The following is a 23,260-nucleotide window of genomic DNA, read 5'->3' on the forward strand; positions in this document are numbered from 1 at the left end:
TGCGTTGGAGGAACTGTATCAAACTGTGAACATGTACAGTAGAGGGAGAGAATCTATTAGCCCTAAATGCATCAGATAATATTTAGGTCATAGTTGTAGCCCAAACAGCTGTTGGCTTAGATTGTAACCTGAGATTATGAGGCTCCACAGGCTTGGTCAGCGTTTCCCTCTCCCTACCACTTTCCTCCTGTTGCCCTCCTCCACCTCCTCCCGACTCCACGACCCAAATCTCTCCCTGGAATTCAGGAGGAGTGGCAAAATAAACGGGGCAATATGGGCTGATAGTATGACGGCTATTATGTCATGCTGTGTGGTGCTGCAGACTGAGACAGGTTGACCTGATTTGAGATCAGCTTCTGTCAGGCCTGTCAAGTTAATGGGGGAATCCTTATCTGAGGCCCTCTGCTGGTGGAATTTGGTATAAAGGCTTTCTGAGAGCACAAACATAGGCTGTATTGTGTATTTCTTTTCATCAATTCATTTTCATCATTTAAGAAGTTGTGTCACTGAGGGCACCTGCATGTGATTCTTCACTGAAGTTTAAGTGTTTAAACACATATATTTTAATATGAATCAGCTCTCTTAAACTCCCCCCTGTAGCGACATATGAATGACTGTCTTGATTGTAGAATTGAAGCAAAATGAGAACAACCCTAAATATGGATACAATGCTAAATGATACCATTTAAAATCTTGATAAAACTTTTGACATTTATAGAGAATTTATCAGGACATTGATTTGAATGCAAACAACCATTGTTGTCTTCCCTTATAATGAAGAAAACAAACTATACTCCATATACCATTACAACTTTGCTATATGTCACAATATTGTATGTTTTCAAAAAATGAACGACTGCTGACATTTTGCTTCTAGGTTCTCCTGCAAAAGACAATACCAACATTTTCTGACAGAAGTAGCCATGCAAATGAATGAAGTAGTCACATAATGATCAGTGGCCTCATGGTAGCACAGTGAGAATGTCGTGGGTTCAAATACCAGCCGGGCCTTTCTGTGTGGAGTTTGCACGTCCTCCCCATGTGTGTGTGGGTGAAGACTGACTATATCCCAGACATGTTGCTGGTCCAGCACGAAGAAAACACAGAAAGACACACAATCACACACACTCCTATTCACACAACCACCAGGCATCCTCGAATGCACCTGGAGAAAGACCCCACACAGGGAGAACATGCAAACTGCATAGAGTGAGCCCCAAACCCCAACTTGTACTTAATCTGGGGACATTCTTCCCTTGAGGCAAGAATGTAACTCATAAGATATTTAGAAAAATTACTTTTTAAATCTACACGCAATTATGTGAAAGCTACATAGAAGCCGTGACAGAGGCTGCATGTATCTCCACCGCTGCAGGTTGCAGAACTCTGTCATCAAACTTGTTATCAAAGCTATAAACTGAATTCTTGCAAAAGAACTATGTCAATGTTGTTGCTTTTTGTGCTAAATATTAATATCGTACTTCCCAAATAGTCCCTACAAAAACAAAAATATATAAATCTTCAATATATGATGAAGAGGATTTTTTTATTTCCCTCTGAAAAATTCATCAATGCAACCAGACTATCTAAAGTTCTTTTTTATAAACAATACATGCGTAAACATATTGTGGTCACAATTAATTTCTCTGAATCTTCTTAGATTTTTGCAAGAAGTTAACATAACTCACCTCACTGCTGAAGGTGAGATGAGATTAGAGCTATACAATTCTCATTTCTTTCCTAAAAAAAAACCCAAAACTTTAATCTTACACCGAAATGATACCGTGATACAATCAGGGATAAAGTAGGCCCTTCCTAATGAATTCCATTTGCAGAAGCTTGAAAGTATGAATAAATGATCACATCTCACAATTAAATCAGCGTCAGAATGATCTACAATGCGTGAACTAAGAATGAACTTCAAGTGGTGGTCTGAAGGAAAAAAACAGTGAGGGGAAAACTTGGCAGGGAGCAGCTTTTCTACACAAAAGAAAGTCTTTTCCCGGGAGTTTTGACATCAAGTACTGCACTGCACTTTTCGTGAGACACTTCCAAACAGTGAGACGACAGAAAATAGGTTAGTTTTACATAAAATGTTGTCAATGTGCTTGCTGGGAGTATATCAACCATGGAATATAGGAATTATAGAAGTTGGAATATCTATTGGTTTGTTTTTGAGTCAACATGTCACTCTGACATGGTCGTTTTAGCCTTGCTGCCTTATCAAAATGACCCTGACCAAACCCCCCACCCCCCCACACTGCCCTGGCCTGACTGAAATCTCTTTTCCTCCTCCAGCCGCCAGTTGACTGACTAAAGCGTAGCATCGCTTTAGTCGCAGAATTGACCAGCCTCAGCGAGCTGAAGCCAGTTTCTTTTTATGTTCCTGACAACCACATGGCCAACAGCTGGTGGTGTATACTCAGGAATAGTGTCATAAAGTGCTTCTAAATGAAAATGGCTCGGCACTGAGGCTAATATGCCCTAAATGATATCTTGTAGCCTGTTTATGGTAGTGGAAGGAATCTATAAAACAAAGTTTCTGACTCATGAACACGTAGCCTATTTTACCTACAGCTGCTGGAAAAGAAACCCACTGAGGATATTTGTACTAAATATACTTACACCAGTGCTGCTGTGTATCATTTTTAGTTGAGAAGTAACTTCATTGATTAGTCCGAACAATAAAGTACTTCCAAAGAAAACTTGGCCTCCCTCTATGAGGCCTGTCTTTGTATTGTAAAGCTTGTTATAATTACTTCTGCTATGTTGCTCTGACACACGAGCAGATCTGTTCTCACTCCGTGTGTCACATTCACTCATTAACTCAGTTACTCGGCTGTGGCTCAGTTGGCAGAATGGTTCATTATGAATTATAGCCATCTCACACTGACCATGTGTCCAAGAAGAGGTAAGAAACTGAACCCCAGGTTGGCCTCGATGGTGTGAGAGTGTGAACAATCACTCAATGTGACAAAAAAAAAAAAAAAACACTTACTGGGACAAGTAAATCAGTAGATTGTGCTATATAAGTCAAGTCCCTTTATTTCAGAGAGTATGTTCTGTATTTTAGCAGTTGTAGCAAGAATAATTCAATAATGTACTAATGTTTAGTAAGAGATTACCTGCAAACAACATAATGGTTCTGGACATTTTAAAAGCACTTAAGCCAATAACATCACAACTTGTCAATTATGCAATAGAATAGTTAAGAAAGTACAATCATAAATGATGCATATGTATCCTCAATGAATATGAAGATTATGCTATTCCCATTATCCAATTTTGATGAGCAAAGTGCCTGAAATCTCTTTATTTCCAATAAATGCAGTCTCATCTGTGTATTACTGTATTACATTTTCAAATGCTATTTTTAATGCTTCAATGATGATAAATAAGCAGCCAATAAAGCAATAACTTAATAGACCATTGTGAATATTTCATGATATTGGCTCAAATATTACATTACAGTATTGGAAAGTTGTGACATTATCGGCTTAATTACATCTAAAATCAGAAATATTAAAGCACAGAAATCCTGACATTAAGCTGAAGTGAGGAAATGTTTATTGAGGGCTGCCATTGCATTCTATGTACGCTTACACTGAGTTCTCGTTACATTGTTCTATTAATTATCATTAAATAGGAGTTTAGTGAAATAATGACAGAGCGTCTCTTCACTGGACTGAAGAGCTTAGAATAACGCGAACATGTGACAGACAGCATCTCTCCAACTGTTTTATTAGATCAGAGGATTAGTTTCTAATGAGATATTATCAAAACCAGCAGCATTACAATAACAGATTACTTTCACAGACTGCTATTTGTGAAGGAAATCGATCCAGTCTTCCCCCTCGGATTTAATCATCCTCAGTTAGACCTACACTGGGTACTCCCAATACATTTTTTAGCAGTGTCTTCATTCAGTCTAACAAGGCCTGGCAGGAGATGAGAGGTCTGGAAACGCTGAGAGAACTATATATATATATATATATATATATATATATATATACACGAGCGTGGAGAGTCAAGACGATTGTGTCGGCTTTAATGGGGTGTTTCAGCCTGCTGACAGAGGCTTGCGCCAACTCAGCCAGCACTGGCTGGTTTATTGGGCTAACATAAGCCGACAGAACACCTGGTTGCAGATGCTTGTGTAAAGATGGATTACATGCACTAACACCTGGCGCAGGCCGGGCCTGTGCGTATGTGCGTATGTGCGTATGTGCGTATGTGCGTGCTGAAGGAAAAACAGCAGACAGCTCTTGGAGCGTTTCGGTTTCATTTCAAAACACCACCTGATCCCTAATTCCTCAGCGTAGGGCGCTAATTCACCGTGGGATTCTCAAATGCTCAAGGTGAGCTACAGGACACTATACATCAAGTTGCACTGGTTTGAACTTTTTTCAGTGTACGACATTAGTAATACCGGAGCCGAAAATCTTTATGTGGCCTAGGTTATGAATAAACCTAAGGAGAACAAAGTTTTGCCAGAGCCATGCATAAATTACACAAATAAAAAGAGGCGGCAAAAGGCAGGTTTTGAGATAGCATATATCTTTATTTACTATGACAACCACACCTGATACCCAAGTCCACTCAGAGACTAACCATTTTTACAATCTGCACAATTCACTCACGAAAAAGAACCAAGCGTAAACAAAAAATACAACTCTTTTTCAACTTAAATTAACATCGGAAATTAATCCTTCTTGGCATGATAAAGTTCTTTTCTGGAAACCTGAACATTAGTGTTGCGATAAATGACACTTGAGTGTAAGGGGATGGGTGATTAAGGGAAAGGGTGATGCGCGAGTCTGTGTTTTGATATGCGTTTATTTATTTATTTATTTTCCCCCGGGGAAAAAACAATCTAGACTTTTGGATATGTGGCAAGCCAGAAATACCAGTATTCTGCTGGAAAGAAGTGGAAATAAATGTTTTGGTTTCTTTGTGAACTTGACAGACAACTTTGTTCAGAACTTTTGTCTGGAATGTAGAAATCACTTTTTGTACTTTTCGCCCAACGTTTCCTCTTTTACCGGCACCTGCCTTTTTTTTTTTTTCCTGAGCTGCTTCTCTGCAACGCTTTGTTCACCTTATAATTACCTCCCTTGTGACGTTTTAGGCTAATGTGAATGCAAACACAAAGCATCATGTACATTTTTTTGGCTGTTGTTCCATTATGTCGCTGATGAAAATGTAAATCCGTGCGAGGCAAATGAGCCTAAAAAAGGGCAATATCTAAGCAATGAGGCACTGCTGGTGCATGCGGAGCCGGTTGAGCCGAACGAAAGACGTCTTGAACATTGCCAGGGATGGGTAGATATCCTTGCAGCCCCGTCAGAGAAAGGTAAGTCTCCTCTGTCAAACAGTGACACTGGAAGAAACCGATGAGAGCTGAATGGGGGTTCACCCAAAAGCAAGCCTTTTTTCTTAATTTTTTTGCTTTTTCAGTCACTGCTCAGCATGCATACAATGGCTATTTGAGTAGAGAAAGCGATAATTGCGGAGAGAAAGGTTATAATTTCAGAAATATTAAAGATGTGCAAATTTTTTTTGGATTGTGGTAAATATATGTACATTTTACTGGGTGGTCAAAAACAACCTCTCCCTTCCTTGGTGACATTTCTGTCTTAATATGCTAAACAGAGTTAATAGGAATGCTTGTCAGAGTCGCCAAATTCCCTCATCGACGTGTGTTTTGATTGGTTAACACTTTCCAGGTTACACTTGCAGCTTGGTGTGACACTTGCGGAACTGATTCAATTTAAAAGTTGCTTTCTGTGGTCCCTTGTTTGTGGTGAAGTTAGTCATTCTAAAATAGTTGTTTGTCCTCTTTTGGTGTGTGAAGGTTGTCGGTAGGAGGTTGGAGCCTGGGCTCATCACTGTGAGGTGATTGGTTGGCCTGTTCGATAGGTAGTTGTGATTGGCTTGTCGTTAGGAATCCCCCAACAGACTCAGCTCTGTAATGAAGTGGATATTTATTCTTGGAATCAGAACAATTTTAGAAGTGCCCGACTCTGGCGACATCGCCTTAAGACTTTACGATTGCCCGACAAATCCCTTGAATGGAGAGAACCTTAAAGGGCTGGACTAAGAGTGCAGCACCTGAGCAGCGTGCGGGATAAAGACAGCGGCTTCACGACGGCTGCGTGGACTGTAAACCATATTGAACCAAAATTACTAGTATTATTTAGAGATCTGTGTCTGGTGGGAGGAAAAAAAAAAATCTTCATGTTCTGTGTTCTGTGGGGAAGGCCGGCTTGTGGAGTTAGCATAGCCGCTGCAGCCCGCCGCCTGGCTCACTTGCGGGGCTGGTTGATGTGCTGGTTGATCTGCATTGCAGGGCCATGCTTGGGAATACCAGGCTGGGGCTTCTGGTGGGCCACCTGGGCAGCTGCCGGGGTGAAGTCCTTATCACCCTGAACAGAACACAGTCAGTCAATACTTTGTGTGGGAGCAGCTCCTTCCTCTGTACATACAGACAGCAAACGCACACAAGCTTGAACACGAGTCGAGCGAAAGCTGCAAGAAGACCTCTATTCTGATGAGCGCTCTTTATTTTGATGGAGAACACAGAGATGTGACACCTCACCCGTTTTTCTTTGTCTTCAAAGCACACAATCAACAAAGAGCAAGGAAACAAACACTTCAGCGGAGACGGAACAGCTGCTCTTCCTGCAAGACCAACTGCTTGTGAAGCATGAAAACATCTGAAGGCAAAGCTAAATATGGTTGGATTCCTCTCATTGAGGCGCCCTATTTTCATTTAAGAATTTCCCTGATAGATGGGGAACAGTGGAAATTTAAACCAGCATGAGCTTAAACTTGGTGACTTATGAGTGCAAATGAATACAAAGAAATGTTATGTAATATTTTATATGCCTATATTTTATCACACCCCAGACTGTTAAGTTTTAGCTATATATATATATATCATAAAAATATGTTGAAAAGATTTATACTGCCCAAAAATGTAGATATTTTCACCATTTCTACCGTAAACAGCTGGATACATTTCTTATTGCGATGGAGTACCACTGTCCTACTATATATTATTTATCAAAACCATCGATCATCAGTTTGAAAACCTTTTTGTACTAGATTTATGTGTGCATTTCCCTGCAGGCAAGGCCAACAATGTCAGCAGTAGCACACATTTTAATATTTAAAAGAACAGAATAGCTATCGATGCACAATTATTACTTTTAAAGAAATGGCAACAAATTGAGAGATCACAGAAGATGAGACATGCGTATAAACTATTAAGTCTTGCATAGTATTTATTGTAACAAATAAGCTTCTGTGTTTGTGCTAACGCAACAAGAAACTGTGAAAACACGGCCTGCTTCTAAATGCTTCCCCTCTGATAATCACAATAACGATGAGGAAATCCACAAAAGTGCATGAAGGATACAGTGCGGTGCACTCATCTGCAACCTCAATCTATTATTCCAAGAAAAATGCCTATAAACAGCCTCGCTCCTAAATCGGATCAAAGCAGGAATTTGATCGCTCACAGAATTTTAATCCTCAACTTGCTACGAACAAGCCGGTGCTCCTTCCTTCCTTCTTTCTCTGCCTTTAAGCAGCGTGGCTTCTCGCGCCTCAATAATTTACCCGTTTTGACCGCTCCGCTGTTTCTTGTGTCTAGAGGAAATTTTCGCAGGTGAAAGTTTCGCTCGCTCGCATTTCTTATGGGTGTGAAAAGCAGGTTTCACATACAGCCTCTTGCATAGGTGAGCAGTGGGTGGTGAGTTTGATTAAAGCCGAGGAATCAAGAGCTCAGAGACGGTATGAAAGCACACAGCGAGCACACATTATACTGCTGTAAGCAGGAGTAAGTGGATTACTTCTTTTTTAATTCTGAAATACTGGATTTCAGTACTTAGTTAAGTCCTGCTGATGCCGGCCGTCGCTTCTGTCCAGATGTTAGAGTATGTGGCTATTACTGGAGCATCATGACTATCATAACCTACCACGTGATTCATGGCTATTCCGATACCTTAAGGTTGCCCACGTGGGTGAAGTTATATAACCGGTTTAATCAAGGCGCTCAAACATAGTGCCGTCTCTCTGAACTTTACTCGCCCACCCCATCCACGCTTGACCCTAATCCTCCTCTCTGTATGTTGGTTTTGTACAGTATGTGGTGTGTGTGTGTGCAGGTGGGCACAAAAACATTTACAGTTTGTACGTTTGGTTCATTTAAAGCCAATCCTGCTGTTAACTGTGAGGGATGTGGACGGCGCTGACCTCCAATTGCCCTTTTTCTCTCTCTTCCGAAGCTCAAAGCTTCTTTCCTCGACTACCTCGGTGCTGCTGATGCAGAGGTATGGGAGAGAATTTAACAAATTAGCTGCATTACTGCGCCACACTGTGAACAAGACGTCAGGGTGGGTGGCAAAGGCTGTTTGCGCCCTCCGTGGTAGATAGGCGACTAATATGTTGAATAAATTGTATGAATATAAATTTGATACTGAAGATATGCTCAAGTTATGGTACAAAAAACGGGGCAAAACCTTATATGTCTATGCATGTGGGTTGAAAATTTGCTAATTCTGTGTTCTTTCGTGGCTTTATTTCTATTATCGCATCTAAAACAATGACAACAATTATTATGACATAGAAACTAATGTCTCAAGCATGTTTCCAATTTTAAATACGATCAGCGTAAAAAAGACAAGGGAAAAGCGGGGAAAACAGCATCTGATCTGAAATAGCGACATTTTGTATTTGCCTGACTTATAAGCTTAAACTGATCAAGAATAAAACAGAAAAGGCTACAAACACTGTTTGAATCAAGTTATTGGAGAAAATTTACTTTTGTGTCGTATTGTGAAGCATGTGAACCGTGTAGATTTTTGACCCATCTTGAATTGTTTTAATTGTTTTAAGTAAATAAACATGCTGTTGGGCCATACTTAAAACAACAATAAGGGCAAATTGCGACATTGAAGGTATTCACGTTTATTTAAAGATTCTTCTCATTTATGCTGTATGTTAGGTATGCATACATATATATCTGGAAATACGCATATTTAGATTGCAGAGTATTGACATCCTTGTCCTTGTAGCTTATGAATAGCTTATGAATAGGAAAAAAGCTGCAGTACCAGTACCAGTACCAGTACCAGTACCAGTACCCGTGGGCTCAGTTCAGCATATAATTATTCTTAGAATTTATTAATAAAACCATCGAAACAAAATCCCTTCCTTTCATAGCCTTTGAAAGAGCCTTTATACAGTAATGTCATTTGCCTTGATATGAGGATAATGGAGTCTCTGGAGCTATGGACAGGTCTTCTGGTTAATGAAAGAGGTGCAGCCTAGAAAACCACTCTGACATCCCGTCAATTATCTGTCATTCTCTTCCTATTGATTCTATCCTTGAAGAAGTAGCACGGTCGATGATTCACAGCCTCAAGTTGTCAATTTTTTTGTTGTTTTTTTTTGTCATAAAGAAGCATCTCACAGTCACATTCTCCCAATGAGGAAAAAATGTAAAGTACATAGCCAGGAGATGTCTTATTTTTTCCATAAAAAAAAAAATCAAAAATCCCAGTAGGCCACATATTCTACACACAGGCACCCACAAAACACACACACACACTGAAGTGTTTCACTTAGCACCTAAAAGGCTTTTCGGAGGTTTTGTGCACTGCTAGCCTCTGGGTTTGATGGCAGTGATAGGGGGCGAATGGAAAGGCTAGAGGAGGATCGGGGGATAAATGGGATGCCTGCCACCTTCTGATATCACAGCAATCTTCCGCAAACAATCTGCCAGGTCTGACACACACACACACACACACACACACACACACACACACACACACACACACACACACACACACACACACACACACACACACACACACACACACACACACACACACACACACACACACACACACACACACACACACACACACACACACACACACACACACAGAGTTGGGTACCGGCGAAGTCATCCAAAGAGTCAAGGACACACTTTATTTTTACTCACACAAAGACATACAGTTTTTATCAGCTGATTGATTTTGAATGGTAAAAGCCTCCCATGAGTTTCCTTTAGCCCTTTGAGCTAGTTTAGCGCAGCAAATGAGTTTCCTTCCGCTATGAGATTAGATTCTGGAACATGCCGAGGAAACACTTCGCTGTGGCGTCACAAAATTACATGGCTGCTGAATACAGTCTGTGTGGAGCTGCGTGCTTTCATAATTTAAAAGGTTCTTATATGTTGCACCATCGCTTGCTCTGTAGTCAACATGGGATAGTAAACAAAACCTTTGTCAATGTAGGACCTCAACCTGGGCTGCCAGTGTATTCGACTCCAAACTAAAAGTTTTTATTCTCAATGCCGTATCTATTTCTCACAATTGAAATTATTGCATGAAGGTATTTTAATTTGTCGTTATTGCATGTACTATATTACTTTTAGAAACGGTGGTAAATCAGTATGCATCTCTTTTCCCCCTTCAATATTTCAGGCATTTTTTCTAATCCTCTGCTTTTCTTAAATTTTTCTTTTGTTCTTGATGAGCATTGAGCGTCTTTTGCTCCCTGTAGAGCTCCTGTCCCAGATATAAACCATCTTTTAACGCTTAACTTTACACTACCGGTGGTCTGTGTGTGTGTGTGCTTGTCTTACCTTTGTAATCACTCCAGACACAACCACAGGGGCCTTTGGTGGACTGAAAAGAAAAGAAAAAAGAAAAAACAAGGAGAGAATATTCAAAATTAATTATTTCGGAGTAGTTCACACAGTTTAGTAAGTGTAATCGTGCGTGGAGGACAGGGTCACACAGCTTTCTGCAGAGTTTATGCAAACATTTGCACAAGTATGGACGGATCCGGCTAGATCAAATCCGCCTAAAAGTGTCACAGCGCCCAAATATGAACATCGTGAGTTGTTACGACACAACACCCACAGTATTACTTTCTGTGGCAGAGCGCTTAAACACACATGCACTTGCACACGCACACACATCGGATGGACCTGCCAGCCACTTAAATAGCTCCCATTCATTCTGGCCAAACACTGGGGCTCACAGCGTCTGAGCGCAACGCACGAGAGGCGATGGGGAGGAGGAGGAGGAGAAGGAGGGAGGCCAAGCGAAAGCTAAAACAAGAGAAAAGAGAGCTAAGGAGAAGGATGATGATGAAGGAAAAGCTTTAGGAAAGAAGAGAGGAAAATGAAGTGAGGACGAGGCAGACGTGGGGTAGAGGCAGGGCGGGCTGGACAGAAGAGACGGGGAGGAGTGGAAGGGCAGAGAGAAGAGTGAAGTGAAATACCAACAGAATAACAGACTTTTAGAGCAGAGTGAAAGAGGATGAGGTAAAAAAAAAAAAAAAAGAGGCCAGCTCTCACTCAGATATAAAGGAAAGGGAAGGGATGGAAGCAGGGGGAAAAATGAGGAGGAGGAGGAAGACGCAACCTGAGGCGAGTATCGACCTTGACATGACAAACGAGTGCCGTCTAATTTTACGGCATCGTCACTCCCGGCTAAAGAGTACAGTTGTGTTAGCCACCTTCAAAACTCCATTCAAAGACATTACCTACAGTCCCAACTTACAGATTACCTCATTAACAGCCTAAATCTGTGTGAAGAATGATATTTCTCTGACCCGGACTGCAAAATGCAGCCTCAGCAATCAATTTCTCAACTCTTGGGATTCCCTAACATGTAAAGCATCTGCTACTTCACTTTTTAATATTTGGTGATGCATCCATGCACAACTTCTTTAATCACGGTCAATTAGGAGCTATAGCTATTTTCAGCACATCTGCCCAATCTCAAACTCGGCAATCAACACCTCGGCACTCAATCGCCTTCTGCTTCTCTTCTTAATGAGAATATCCACACCTAGCTATTCAATTAATGCTTGGATATGTTGATTTTCAATGATTATTCCTGGTTAGCCACTTGTCAAAAATGTAAGGTTGAGAAATTCTCAATTAGCAATTCAATTAACAGCAACATGGTACATTAGGACCACAAGCGCTCCTCGTTCAGTTCAACGCTCTGCTGATGGAGTCCCCAGGTTACAGACCTGAATGTTTTAAGGTCACCTGAGGAGCAAATGGAGAAGAAATAGACAACTGTTCACAACGTGGAAAGAAATATGGCCGGTGGGCTGAAAGAGGCCAGCCAAAGAAATCAATCAGGCTCACAAAATGACTTTACAAAGGCTAACAATGACAAAGGTAATCTTTCCCCAGAAGTGACTGCTGTTTTTCTTGTTAAGGTTAAAAAATGAATAAGTGAAACAAAAGTAAAGGTTACCTATATATTTGCATGCAAAGTTTATTTTCCTCTCAGTCAAGGTCAGATTGGGCTGTATGAAGGAGTTAGAGACCCCTGCTCTAATCTCAACCCGCCCCATACATTCAATCTTTCAGATGGCTGACCTCCAGGGAGCCTCGACCAGACCGCTGACATGAGTCACTACATCTCTGTCATTTGACGCCAGCCTCAACAACTTCATGGCTGCTGCTGTGTGTGATGCCGATGACCATATAAGGAAATCCAGGATGAGGTGACCTTGTCTTAGCTGAGTGTTCACAGCAGTCTTAAGCCCAACACGTCGGCCATGTCTGAAATAAACACCCACCTTCGTATCGCGATGTTGGACAAGCATGACAGGTTCTCCCTTAACAGAATATTGGTGAGCGACTGATATGGGCGTCGCTGTAAGCTTATGTTTAGCTGCATCTGATGAATATAAACAACTCTGTTAAGTTGTTTTTTTTTCCCGAAGGACAAATGCAGACAGTTGGTGCACACAGTACTGCAGTTGTGTGATATCTTCAAATAAACTCTATCGCTGTACATGAACTTCAGTTTGATGCAAAGTCACAGGGACACAGGTACAAGGTGCCTCACATTCAGGTTAAGTTCGATATACAGAGTGGTGTAGCACAGTGAGTTTGGGGTGAATGGGGATGCTCGGTTGGATATGAATTCCCATACTGAGACAGTACGGGCTGCTCTGCGCCTCACGCTGGGTTGTCACATGCCTCTATCTTATTGAAAACCTACTTCATTGTGCAATCTGCAGCTAAACTCTGAAATATTGTAACAAAGCGGCAAGGCAGACGAGGTATATTGAAAAATACAGAAGATGAAGGCAACTGTCAGTGCGTGCACTTGAGGCGTGTTAGCATCAAACTTTGCCTCGTGTTACTGGGACTTTGAGCATCAGGGCTCGAGGGACAGATAAGAAACGTCTAGACAGACAGGCAGGAGTGAGGATGGGAAGTCTGTCCGAGTAGACAAGCTTGTGATTCCTTCAAAACTGGGGGGGAAAAATGTTTAAGAATTTGTCAGAAGGCAAACGTGTGTACAAGCGTTTCACCTGATCGACTAAACTTAGATACCGTGAAGTCACAAGTTACAGAGATGAATGGCAGGCTTTAGTCACGCCCGATTAACAGATAAGACACCTACAGTTTAAGACTTTTTAATCGTGGATTAACAAAAATGCATGACTACAAGCCCTGGAACCCTCATCTAGGCCCAACACAAAAGCATTAGCCTCCAGATTATGCTACTGACACAGCTTTTTATCTGTTCTATCTGAAGGAAAATGAAAAGGGCAGAGCGGGAGAGAGATGGGGAATCCACACACTCACAGAGATCTCTGCTCTGGCTTTGTGTGTCCGGTGGGAGCGTGGCTGCATTTGGAGGCTGATGGATTCTCCGGGGGGCAGTAGAGAGCTTTATGAAATCTTGGAGAGGGGTTGCCTTGTGTAAGGTGTGGGGGAGAGTTACAGGAGAGAGCGGGGAGTGAGTGAGGGAGCTGCACTCATTACAGCAGAGCCTCACTAATACGTCAAATAGCATATTGTTCATTATATTGTTCATTATTCCATTTGTGTGGCATTTTCCTCTCCGTCTTCAGCTTAAAAGCCACTGCTATGTCTACCCCACCCATCTCTCTCTGTTTCAGCAGAGCAAGAAGTTTGTTGCCGTGGGCGAGGTGGTGGTTGCCATAGAAACTGATGCCTGTTGCCTCTCCTCCTCCTCCTCCTTTCTCCCTCCTCTCAACTTTCACCACGAGCTGTCGGCTTCCTGCACATTTCACCGCAGTTCCTGCCCACAACTTGTGCACAGCAAGTTTAGTCAGGCGTGAACCGCCCGCTCCCGTTTCCAAAATCCAGCGGCAGATAATCACTGCACACGTAGTTTGCACACATTTGGCTGATGATGTGTGAAGCCGTTCACGTTGACTTAACGTGAACGGCTTCACACTGAGCGGTGATGGACGCACACGTTCCTCTCCGGAGCTTCTCCTGTTTTTCTCACTCCAAAGAAGACACCTTTCACCTGCCAGGTCTGCACTTTTCATCACAATGCTTTTATGAAACTGACTGACTGACGGGTAGCTTCTGCTGGTTCGACTGCAATGTTGTCCAACTTTGTGAAAATTTATACTCAATTGCAGTCATTAGTCGGGCTTTCAAAAAGTTTTGGCGTGTACTTTACGTGTCAGTGAAAATACAAATTAATAGCAAGTTCTTTAAACTGTGCTGATAAATTCATTATTATTGTATAGAACTCAATAAAACATCAATAACTAATTCAAGGAAGTTCATTTGCAGCTTTACAACAAAATTAATAGCTCTAATTCTCAACACATCTTTGAATGTATAACTGCTCTTATTATAATATGGATTATAATTTTATGGAAAGGCCATATTTTTGGGGCCAATCCCTGGTATATTGACTGTTTCGCTCATCCAGTTCATGTGTAGTTGAATCAGTTGCTAAGTAAAGTAAGTAAACTTTATCTATATAGCACCTTTCCCAGATACAGATCACAGGGTAAAGGTCTATAATGCTCTGTAATCTAGAAATTACTGTTTCTCATAAGACAACTTTTTCTGAACTTATGAAATCAAAAAGCAGCGGCGAATATCAATCAACGAGCAGCATCACACAAATCAATAGATATAGACCAGTTCACAATTCTTAGGCTGGCAGCGAGCTAATGTTTACATAAGACTACTAATGCATCGGAGCTACTTTCAATACAGCCGAATGGTGAAGTCAGTCGCATTTCATGTTGATTTCAGGAGGACTTAGTAAGTTTAGGAATAATTATGTGCTGTTCCTCCAGTAAATATGAGTTTAGTAATGATCGAATTACATCTTTGGCTCTAGATAAAGCTAACGGTTGACTTTTCAAGTATGACAACAAGCTCACTGAGTTTTTAGAACTGTTACTAATCAATAACAGTAATCAGGCAAAAAAAACTGCAATGTAATGAATAACACAACTTCATAAGTAATAAAAAAAATATTTGTATCAATTGTAACAAACGGTTTATAAATGAGACAAATACATTTTCAAAGAAAGAATCATAACTATTTGCCAGAATTATATGATTTGCAATACATACAAATACTGTAGCATAAGACCTTAATTTTCTTTGTGCTGCTTTGAGAATAACAGTACTTTTTCTTTTGCCCTAATTTACACCAGCTAAGAGTGGACTATTGTTTTTCATCACATGAGCGTCTGCAATTACCACGAACAGTGTTTCAGACAATAGCCCGTTTGACTTTGGTGCTTCTGTCCAGTCAGTCTTATCACAATAACGATGAATTTGCAATATTTCGTGTCGCTCCATATTAGTTTTGGGTTTGCAGTTATTCACAACACTGGATTCTCACCATTTTCCCTCCCTTTCTTACCCATATCTTATTCCTCGCTGCCCCACTGCTCCTTCCCTTACCTGTAGTTTTACAAATCTTTATATTACCATACCTCCTCCATATTCCATACCACAATAATTCTCTCCTGCTTGCCATAATCCAAGAAGCCTATCCCCCCCCCCCCCCTCCGCCCCATCTGTCCATCTCGGCTAGATTGGGTGCGGCAGGTGTTCCCCGGACTACAACGCTTCGCTGGTTGCTACTAATGTGAAATTTACCCAGTAGCCACCTGCTAGACGTCCATCAACGTGACACGGAGAGGGACAGACAGAGCGCGTGAGAGCGAGACTTTGCGCCTACTGTATTGACTGATAGGCTGCAGTTACTCAGCCTCTCCACGTGGATACGCTGACAGGCGACTTTTAGGCAAAGATAAACATTTCCCACAGAGATTATCATGCATTTACCCAGCAAAGTCATGAGGTGTTTTTCAAGCTAAGGGCGGATTCAAAATGAAGGTCCAGTGTGATCACATTGTAAAATTGGTATAATTTATTTGAGCAGGCCAGATAATGAATCCTCCTCTTATGCTGCAAGCTCGAAAAACAAAAATATTAACAACTGAACCACTGAACCCTCGGTGACCCAGCTGACTCGGTTTACATTTGATGCAACTTGCAATGCTTGAAATTAAAGCAGAACAAAAGAGAAGTATGTCTCAGGTTTGTTAACCAAGAGCAAAATTGCTCAGGTTCCGGCTTTTCTCACTGACACTTTGCTTATATTGTTGGCCAAATAATCTACGGTACTATTTATCTAATTCACCTGGAATCACCTGGAAAAATGAAGGAATTCTAGATTGATAGTTGACTCTTTTGGTAATTGAAATTTCTTTCAGTCCATTAGACCTAAGAAAATTCCTTGACGTCATCCTCAAAAGCAGCAGCCACTCCTGCTCTGTTCATTTGTAAATATTTGTGCAAGCTTCAGTGTGCAAGCTGTTAAATGTGCTCACAAACTCAGTGGCTAAGCATGGGGTTGGTGGTTTCTGTGTACACTGGAGAATCACCCATCCGTGTGGACATGAGTGTCTTAGGAAAGGCGTTACAATGACTCGAGCAGTGTGAGGGAGGCTAGAGAAGCCAGCGGGCATGCTGGAGTAAAAGCTGAAAGCAAATCTGCAAAGACTGACTGTAACCTCCATGCTACTGTGCGACACGGTTGTTTATTTGCAGCAGGGGGTACTATTTTGTGGCTTTGTGCTGCTTTCGGTGGCGCCTTCTTGTCCCCAGCTTCTGAGTTTCCTCAGGTTTAAATGGCTCATATTGAAGCAAAGCAAACGAACATCATGTGTGCATACATGTGATTTTTTTGAGCGCTGATTACATCACGGGGTTGTTGGCCTAAGGGCTTGAGGCACTACATTTTAAAACTAAATGCTTCCCTGGATGGTCTTAATCCATTTTCGATTCAACAGGGTGCCCTTAAATACATTTCATTAGGTTTTGGTCTATAGTTTGGTTTGCTGATTTCTTGGCTGCACATCAAAAAAAGGTGCTCAAATGAATTCAGTAATTGGCGGGATGATATGAGCAGAGCGAACAAATTTTCATGTTCTAGAATCTAGTTTGAGGTGATTCAATTGTTCCTACTCTGAAGCAATTAATGATCCGTGAGTGGGTACAGTGCTCCATGGGTTCAAAGTATGACTAGAAAATGTCCAATTATATGATCACCAGCACCCTGAACAGTTGATTCAAGGAGGGATGGATCCACAACCTCAACCTGCAGATGTACAAGTTGCAGCAGAAAACAAGACTCAGATCAGGCAACAAATTCTCATCTCTTCTACTGTCCAACATTATTGAGCCCATGTGAATTGTAGCCTCAATACTATGTTTTAGCAAACCACAGTTGCACCCGCTGTGGTCTGCCTTTGTAGTTTGACACGTTCAGACAGGATTTTCTGCAAAGCTTTACTCTAACAGGTGGTTATTTGAGCCTTTCAGTCATCTAAAAGCAGTACGGCCATTCTCCTCTGACCTCTACCGTCAACAAATGCTTTACCTGGAAAACTGCTGATCCTCAGATTTCTTTCCCTTTCTGTGTAAACCCTTTTGGTGGATATATATGAGAATTCGATGAGGACAAATGGCATGAACAACATTGACATGTTCAACATTCCCTAAATAACCATTGTCTTTTTCAGTATGAATCTCAGTAAGTCTTCTTGACCATGTCTTCATAGGGAAGTGCATTGGTTTGCTTTAATGTGATTAGCTGATTGGAATCAAATGATGCACAAGGCACAGTGGCCTGCAAGTGGATTCAAATGTTGACTAAGTGTTGAGTTACGGGGGTCATTTTGAAATTATTTTCTGACGAAAGTTGATGTAGTGACTGTTTAAAAACTTATTAACTCAACTACAAAAGAAAGTAATTGTTACTTTCAGCCTTGGGTCTGTTCTAAAGACCGTAATAATTTATATTCTCTGGATTAACATGACAAAATTGTGATTATAAAGACTGAAACGACCGTCACATTTATGGCTGTGTCTGCTACCATTGATACCACCAACTGCCTTTTTTCCGTCTTCAGTCAGAAGGAGCAGAGTCTGCGTGATGTTTTTGTACTTTGTGTTATCTACTTGACCTCTCTTTTCACTTTAATGTTCTGTCTATTACGGCCGCTCATCTTTGCACAAAGGAATGAGGAACAAAAGAAAGTGATTTATTGCTGCCGACAGACTCGATACTATTCCTGCTGTGAATTACAGGGAAATGCTCAAACAAAAATTGTGGCGGATGAGAAAGAATGCGAGATATAGTCCATATGTAAGACTGTATGTAGAAAGTACACGCGCAGAAAGATTTCAAACAGTTGGCAATGTTCTTGAACCCTGCTCACTGCTGTGTCCTGCTTGTCACTTCCCATTTATCACCTCTTATTAGCACACAAACACACACACACACACACACGCACGCACACGGTGTGAATATGCCACCTGTACCAGTGTGTGTGAATGGCCGACGGCTCTTCATGAATATGGAGTAGACATATGTGGGTGTAGAAGTGGACACACAGAATATAGCACAGGGAAAAACATGTGCACCACCTCTGCTGCAGAAAGGAGGTACATCAGTGTAAACAAAGTATTCATGCAACAAAAGACGACCATACTAATGTGGAAACGGCAATTATTGTTGCTCGGCAATTGAACCAGCATCATGTAAACCATGCAAACCCAGTCTGTTTCGAGCAAACAATTAGCGACTGCTGCATGGGCTGTGCAAGTTAATGCTGTAATTACACAGTAATTATGCAGTTTAGTGAATCGGCCGGTAACGGAACACAAAACGTCTGCAGCAGAATGGCCTACGGAGGAGCCATATAGAAACAGAGAAGATGGTAAATTGCATGTTTGTCAGTTTTCAGGGTGTGGTGTTTGTCAGTGCAAACTTAAAAATGGCCGCAGTTGCATGTTGCAGAGACGCTGTACGAAGACAATGTAGAGACACAAGATGTCTTTTGAGGTGCAGCTTTCACACGTTTGACCTCAGTTGGGCCAGACAGGTACAACGATAATGGAAACTTCAAAATGTACCTTTGTTTTAGTGGAAATGCTACAAAGGGATTCTGAATACTTCTAATGTTTCCTAATTGAACTTCCTTAAAAAAAAAGAAAAAACCCTACAAACTGGTATCTTTTCCACAGTGTTTTTCTTTAGACTAACATTGGGAAAAAAACTCTGTTAAATCATCCTCGCATTATCACAGTATAGATTTGAACCTAATGTGACTTTGATGGTAAAAAAAAAAAAGAAAAAAAGAAAGAAACTTTCACTGCAGTTTCCTTCTGCAATGAACAATCCAGTTCCAAAAAAACTGTAACCTCCAGTGTAAAAATGACAAATAGCTATGTACATTTATTGTGCAGGTGTTGTATTTTTCAGAACTTGAAAATGCCATTCGAGGAGCTTTCTTTGCCTCAGGCCCATAAGTTTCACACCTTTGCCCCATCCCCACCCACACTGGAACAAAAGGCAGTGAGTGCAAGTCGTCCTATCAACACGGAGAGGGATTTAGGTGTATCCGTGTGTGTTTCTTCTTAAACTGATAGCATATTAACCACACAAAGCCTGCATTTTCAAACAGCAAAACCAAATTTTTTTTTTTAAACCAGTTCCCAGAGCGGATAAACACAATACTCACGTTCTCCATCTTTATGAGTGAAAATGCTGAAACACTGATGTCATAGCCCCACCTCTAATTTATAAAGCACTAACCCTGTAATCCAACAAGACAACAATGGCGGGTTACAGGGTGGTGCTCTTACTACAGAAGCCAGTAACCAGTTTATGGTTTTTACAACACAATCCTCTGCTTCTCCTCTTCCATAGTGAAAACAGCATATGCCACATGCTCCTATGTCTGTGTTTTCAGTTTCATGTCTAGGCTTCATGTCTTTTTCTCTGTTTTTGGTAGAGTTCTGTGGCGGTCTGATAGCACCACTACAGGCCTGTTGTAAATACGACAGCAAAATCAGTGGTTTCATGTGGCTCGGCACATATCTTGAAATGGTTTTGTGACTACTTTCAAATGAAAAAGTTTCTATGTGAGGGCAGTATACCAAGAATGACCATTTTTTGTGCAATTATTTCTATCTATTTGCAGGGGTTTTGTGGTCAGTTCGCATTTCTTGACAATGATGTTGCACAAACTATCCCTTCTCTATGAATTAACCCATTTATATCATTTGTTGTGTTTTACATTATTATCTGTTAATCAAGTCATAAATAACAAGGCTGAATTGAAAGCTTTCATGGGCTATGCATTTATACCATTTGGCCACTCAGACAAAGTCCCAGACCACCCTCAGTTTATTAATGGAGATTCATTCACTGTTAAGGAGCCCGATGGTTGAGGAATTGTCAAGAAAATGTGTTAGTCAACAGGAAAAGCAGTTCTAGGCTAAATCCGGTACATGTAAGCAGACTCACGATTGTTAACAGTCGTAGTTAAATTGAAATTTTTAATTCATTAGTTTTGTCTTTGCAATTAGCGCCACCAACAAAACACAAATTGGCTTGCCAAACTAAACAAAACAGATTTTTCTACATTACTGTAGGTGACCGCCTTCTAAATAATGTAAATTGCTTGTACATTTCTATTTCTATTTCATGTACATTCAAAGTAAAGAGAAACACCCATTTCAGAAGTGCTATATTTAACTTAGCAGTTATTGGTATCATGAATGGGATCCTAAACAACTGTATAGCTGAGTGAAGTGTCCAAGTACTCTGAATATCAGCTCTCAATAGAATATATCAAATAGTCCTAGGATATAGGAAAGTTTGGGACTTTTCAACATTTTACAAAGCAAACTCTTCCATCCTGTTACCTGCTGCTGACAAACTCCTCGTCCTCTTTCTGCGGTGGTTCTGGGGCGGCAGCAGGCTGGTGCTTCTGCACTATCCTCATCCCTCCTGCTTTTACTGCAACACACAACGACACACACACACAAACGAGTCAGAAAACAGAAATGACATCACTACTAAAGTCATGTTTCGTGTGTTATGATCATTAAGGAGGTAATACAGGAGGTCACTGGTTGTCTTCTTCAATTGAAACACAGAGGGTAAAAAAAACCAAAACTGTCCCCATGCAGAAGCATCCTTGAGCATGCCACATTATTTGTCAGCAGCTGCAGGGCAGCTGTTTTGTTCCTTGACCTATGCCTCCAAAGCGGAGGCCCTGTTCATTAAAGAAAAAAGAAAAGAAGAAGCATGTCAAGGCTTCCTAGTGCTCACACATCTCCATTAACACCCTGCCTGCTTGTCAAACAGTGACAGTGCAGTGGGCCTCTTGATGATCACAGGTTGGGTGCGAGGGGCATTTGTTATCATGTTCTGCTATCAGCCCTGCAGCTGCTGTGGCCAAGTGGCCCTCCACATCGCGCTCATGTCCACGTACACCTTAACTGTTTGTTTTTTTTCCTTCCCCCCTCTCTCAGCCCACATCCACGAGACTGCAGTCTATGACCTCCACGTCACTGCCACCCAGCTGCCATTAACTGCAACACTGTAACGACATCCATTACATTGTAGCACAGTGGTTACAACCCACTACAACACCACCGACTCACATGATGGTGCAAAAATCAAATCAGGAAGTAAAAGGAAATGTGTGAAACTGAGAGAAAAAAAAATAAAAAAATTAGACCACACAGCACTGCTAAGCAATCTGGAGACATTGAATAAGCAGGAGCAGCTGCCAGTTGACAGGATTGCATAAGTATTAATCATAATCATGTGATTTTTGGTGCGAGACTGTGCAGAAACAAAAGGCCTTCAGGTTTGTAAGAGGCTTTAAAGCAACACAACAGCACAGGGAGCAGTACCTGCAGGGGGATGTCCGCCTTTGGTTTCCAGTTTCTCCTTCGGGGGCGACGACATGGCTGCTCGGACCCGGAGTCTGCTGCGAGAAGGAACCGAGGAGTCTCACTCACAAACTCCGACTTTATTCTGCCTCAAATTGTGGACTACTCTTCAGTGGCGATCGTCAACGTGGCTTTTTCCTGAGTATTGTTTGGGAACGGTGCGTGATGACGTCAGGCGGAGCCGTAAGGCGCGCGATGACGTAAGACGCACAGATCTGCGCGAAAGTAATGCATAGTTGAGCTTTGTTCTATAATAATAATAATAATAATAATAATAATAATAATAGCAACAACAATAATAATAATATTAATAACAATAATTTATTTTTCTCCTTACTATTCCCTAAAGTTGTTTTGAGTACAGTATATTATTATTATTATTATTATTATTATTATTATTATTATTATTATTATTATTATTATTATATTAATATTATTATTATTATCATTATGCTTTGCTGTATTGAAAACGTTTTTTTAATAATTACAATATTCATTTGTTTTTTTAACATAAAAATAAACTAACAGACAACAGAATCAGACCTGTGCTCATTTTAAACAGTTAGAAATTAGATGATAGGTGCTACAGTTAAATAGTATTTGACAGTCTTACAACTCAAAATGCAGTTATGTATTGAGTTGAGTTAGTAGTGATGTGGGGGTGATTGAGAAAGGTGAGGAATGGTTCCCAGATTGCAAGAAACTTTTTTAATAGAACCAGTCCTTTAAAAATGGAGTCTTTCCATCCTGATAGCTGGCAACATGTCTGTAATCCATTCTTGAACAGGTGAGGCTGAGGAAGATTTTCATTCCCTCAAAATGAGTCTTTTAGTGATTATCATGCCTATTGTCAGTGATCTTCCTCAGGTGGAGTTTAAGTATCTAAGGGTCTCATTCACAAATGATGGGAGGAGGGATTGTGAGATTGAGTCAGACAGGCAGTAATGCAGTCACTGCACCCGACTGTTGTGGTGAAGTGGGAGCTGAGCTATAAAGCAAAGCCCTCTGTTTACCGGTCGGTCTACAACCCAACCCTCATCTATGGTCATGAACTTTGGGTCAAGACTGAAAGAATAAAATTGCTGAGACAAATTGGGCATCATTATTTGTGATAGTGAAGAGTTCAGCCATCTGGGAGAGAGTCAAAGTTAA

The 23,260-nt window shown here is 41.0% G+C and overlaps 1 protein-coding gene across 1 annotated transcript; it reads right to left on the reverse strand.

Annotated features, from left to right (window-relative positions):
* Positions 1–5,051: 5,051 nt before the first annotated feature.
* dap (death-associated protein) lies at positions 5,052–22,293 on the reverse strand. Its single transcript, XM_080489364.1, has 4 exons — positions 22,070–22,293; positions 21,071–21,164; positions 10,658–10,700; positions 5,052–6,425 (listed from the first exon to the last, which is right to left on the reverse strand). The coding sequence occupies exons 1-4, from the start codon at positions 22,122–22,124 to the stop codon at positions 6,306–6,308; spliced, it is 312 nt and encodes a 103-aa protein (XP_080345490.1). The 5' UTR covers positions 22,125–22,293; the 3' UTR covers positions 5,052–6,305.
* Positions 22,294–23,260: the final 967 nt, after the last annotated feature.

Source organism: Lipophrys pholis (genome assembly GCF_963383615.2).
Source record: "Lipophrys pholis genome assembly, chromosome: 20".
NCBI classification, from domain to species: Eukaryota; Metazoa; Chordata; class Actinopteri; order Blenniiformes; family Blenniidae; genus Lipophrys; species Lipophrys pholis.

Coding starts and splice junctions, on each gene's coding strand:
- dap (XM_080489364.1), bottom strand. CDS start 22,124: ATGTCGTCGCCCCCGAAGGAGAAACTGGAAACCAAAGGCGGACATCCC. Junction 21,165..22,069: donor AGGCGGACATCCCCCTGCAG/GTACTGCTCCCT, acceptor TGTGTGTTGCAG/TAAAAGCAGGAGGGATGAGG. Junction 10,701..21,070: donor GAGGAGTTTGTCAGCAGCAG/GTAACAGGATGG, acceptor TTTTCTTTTCAG/TCCACCAAAGGCCCCTGTGG.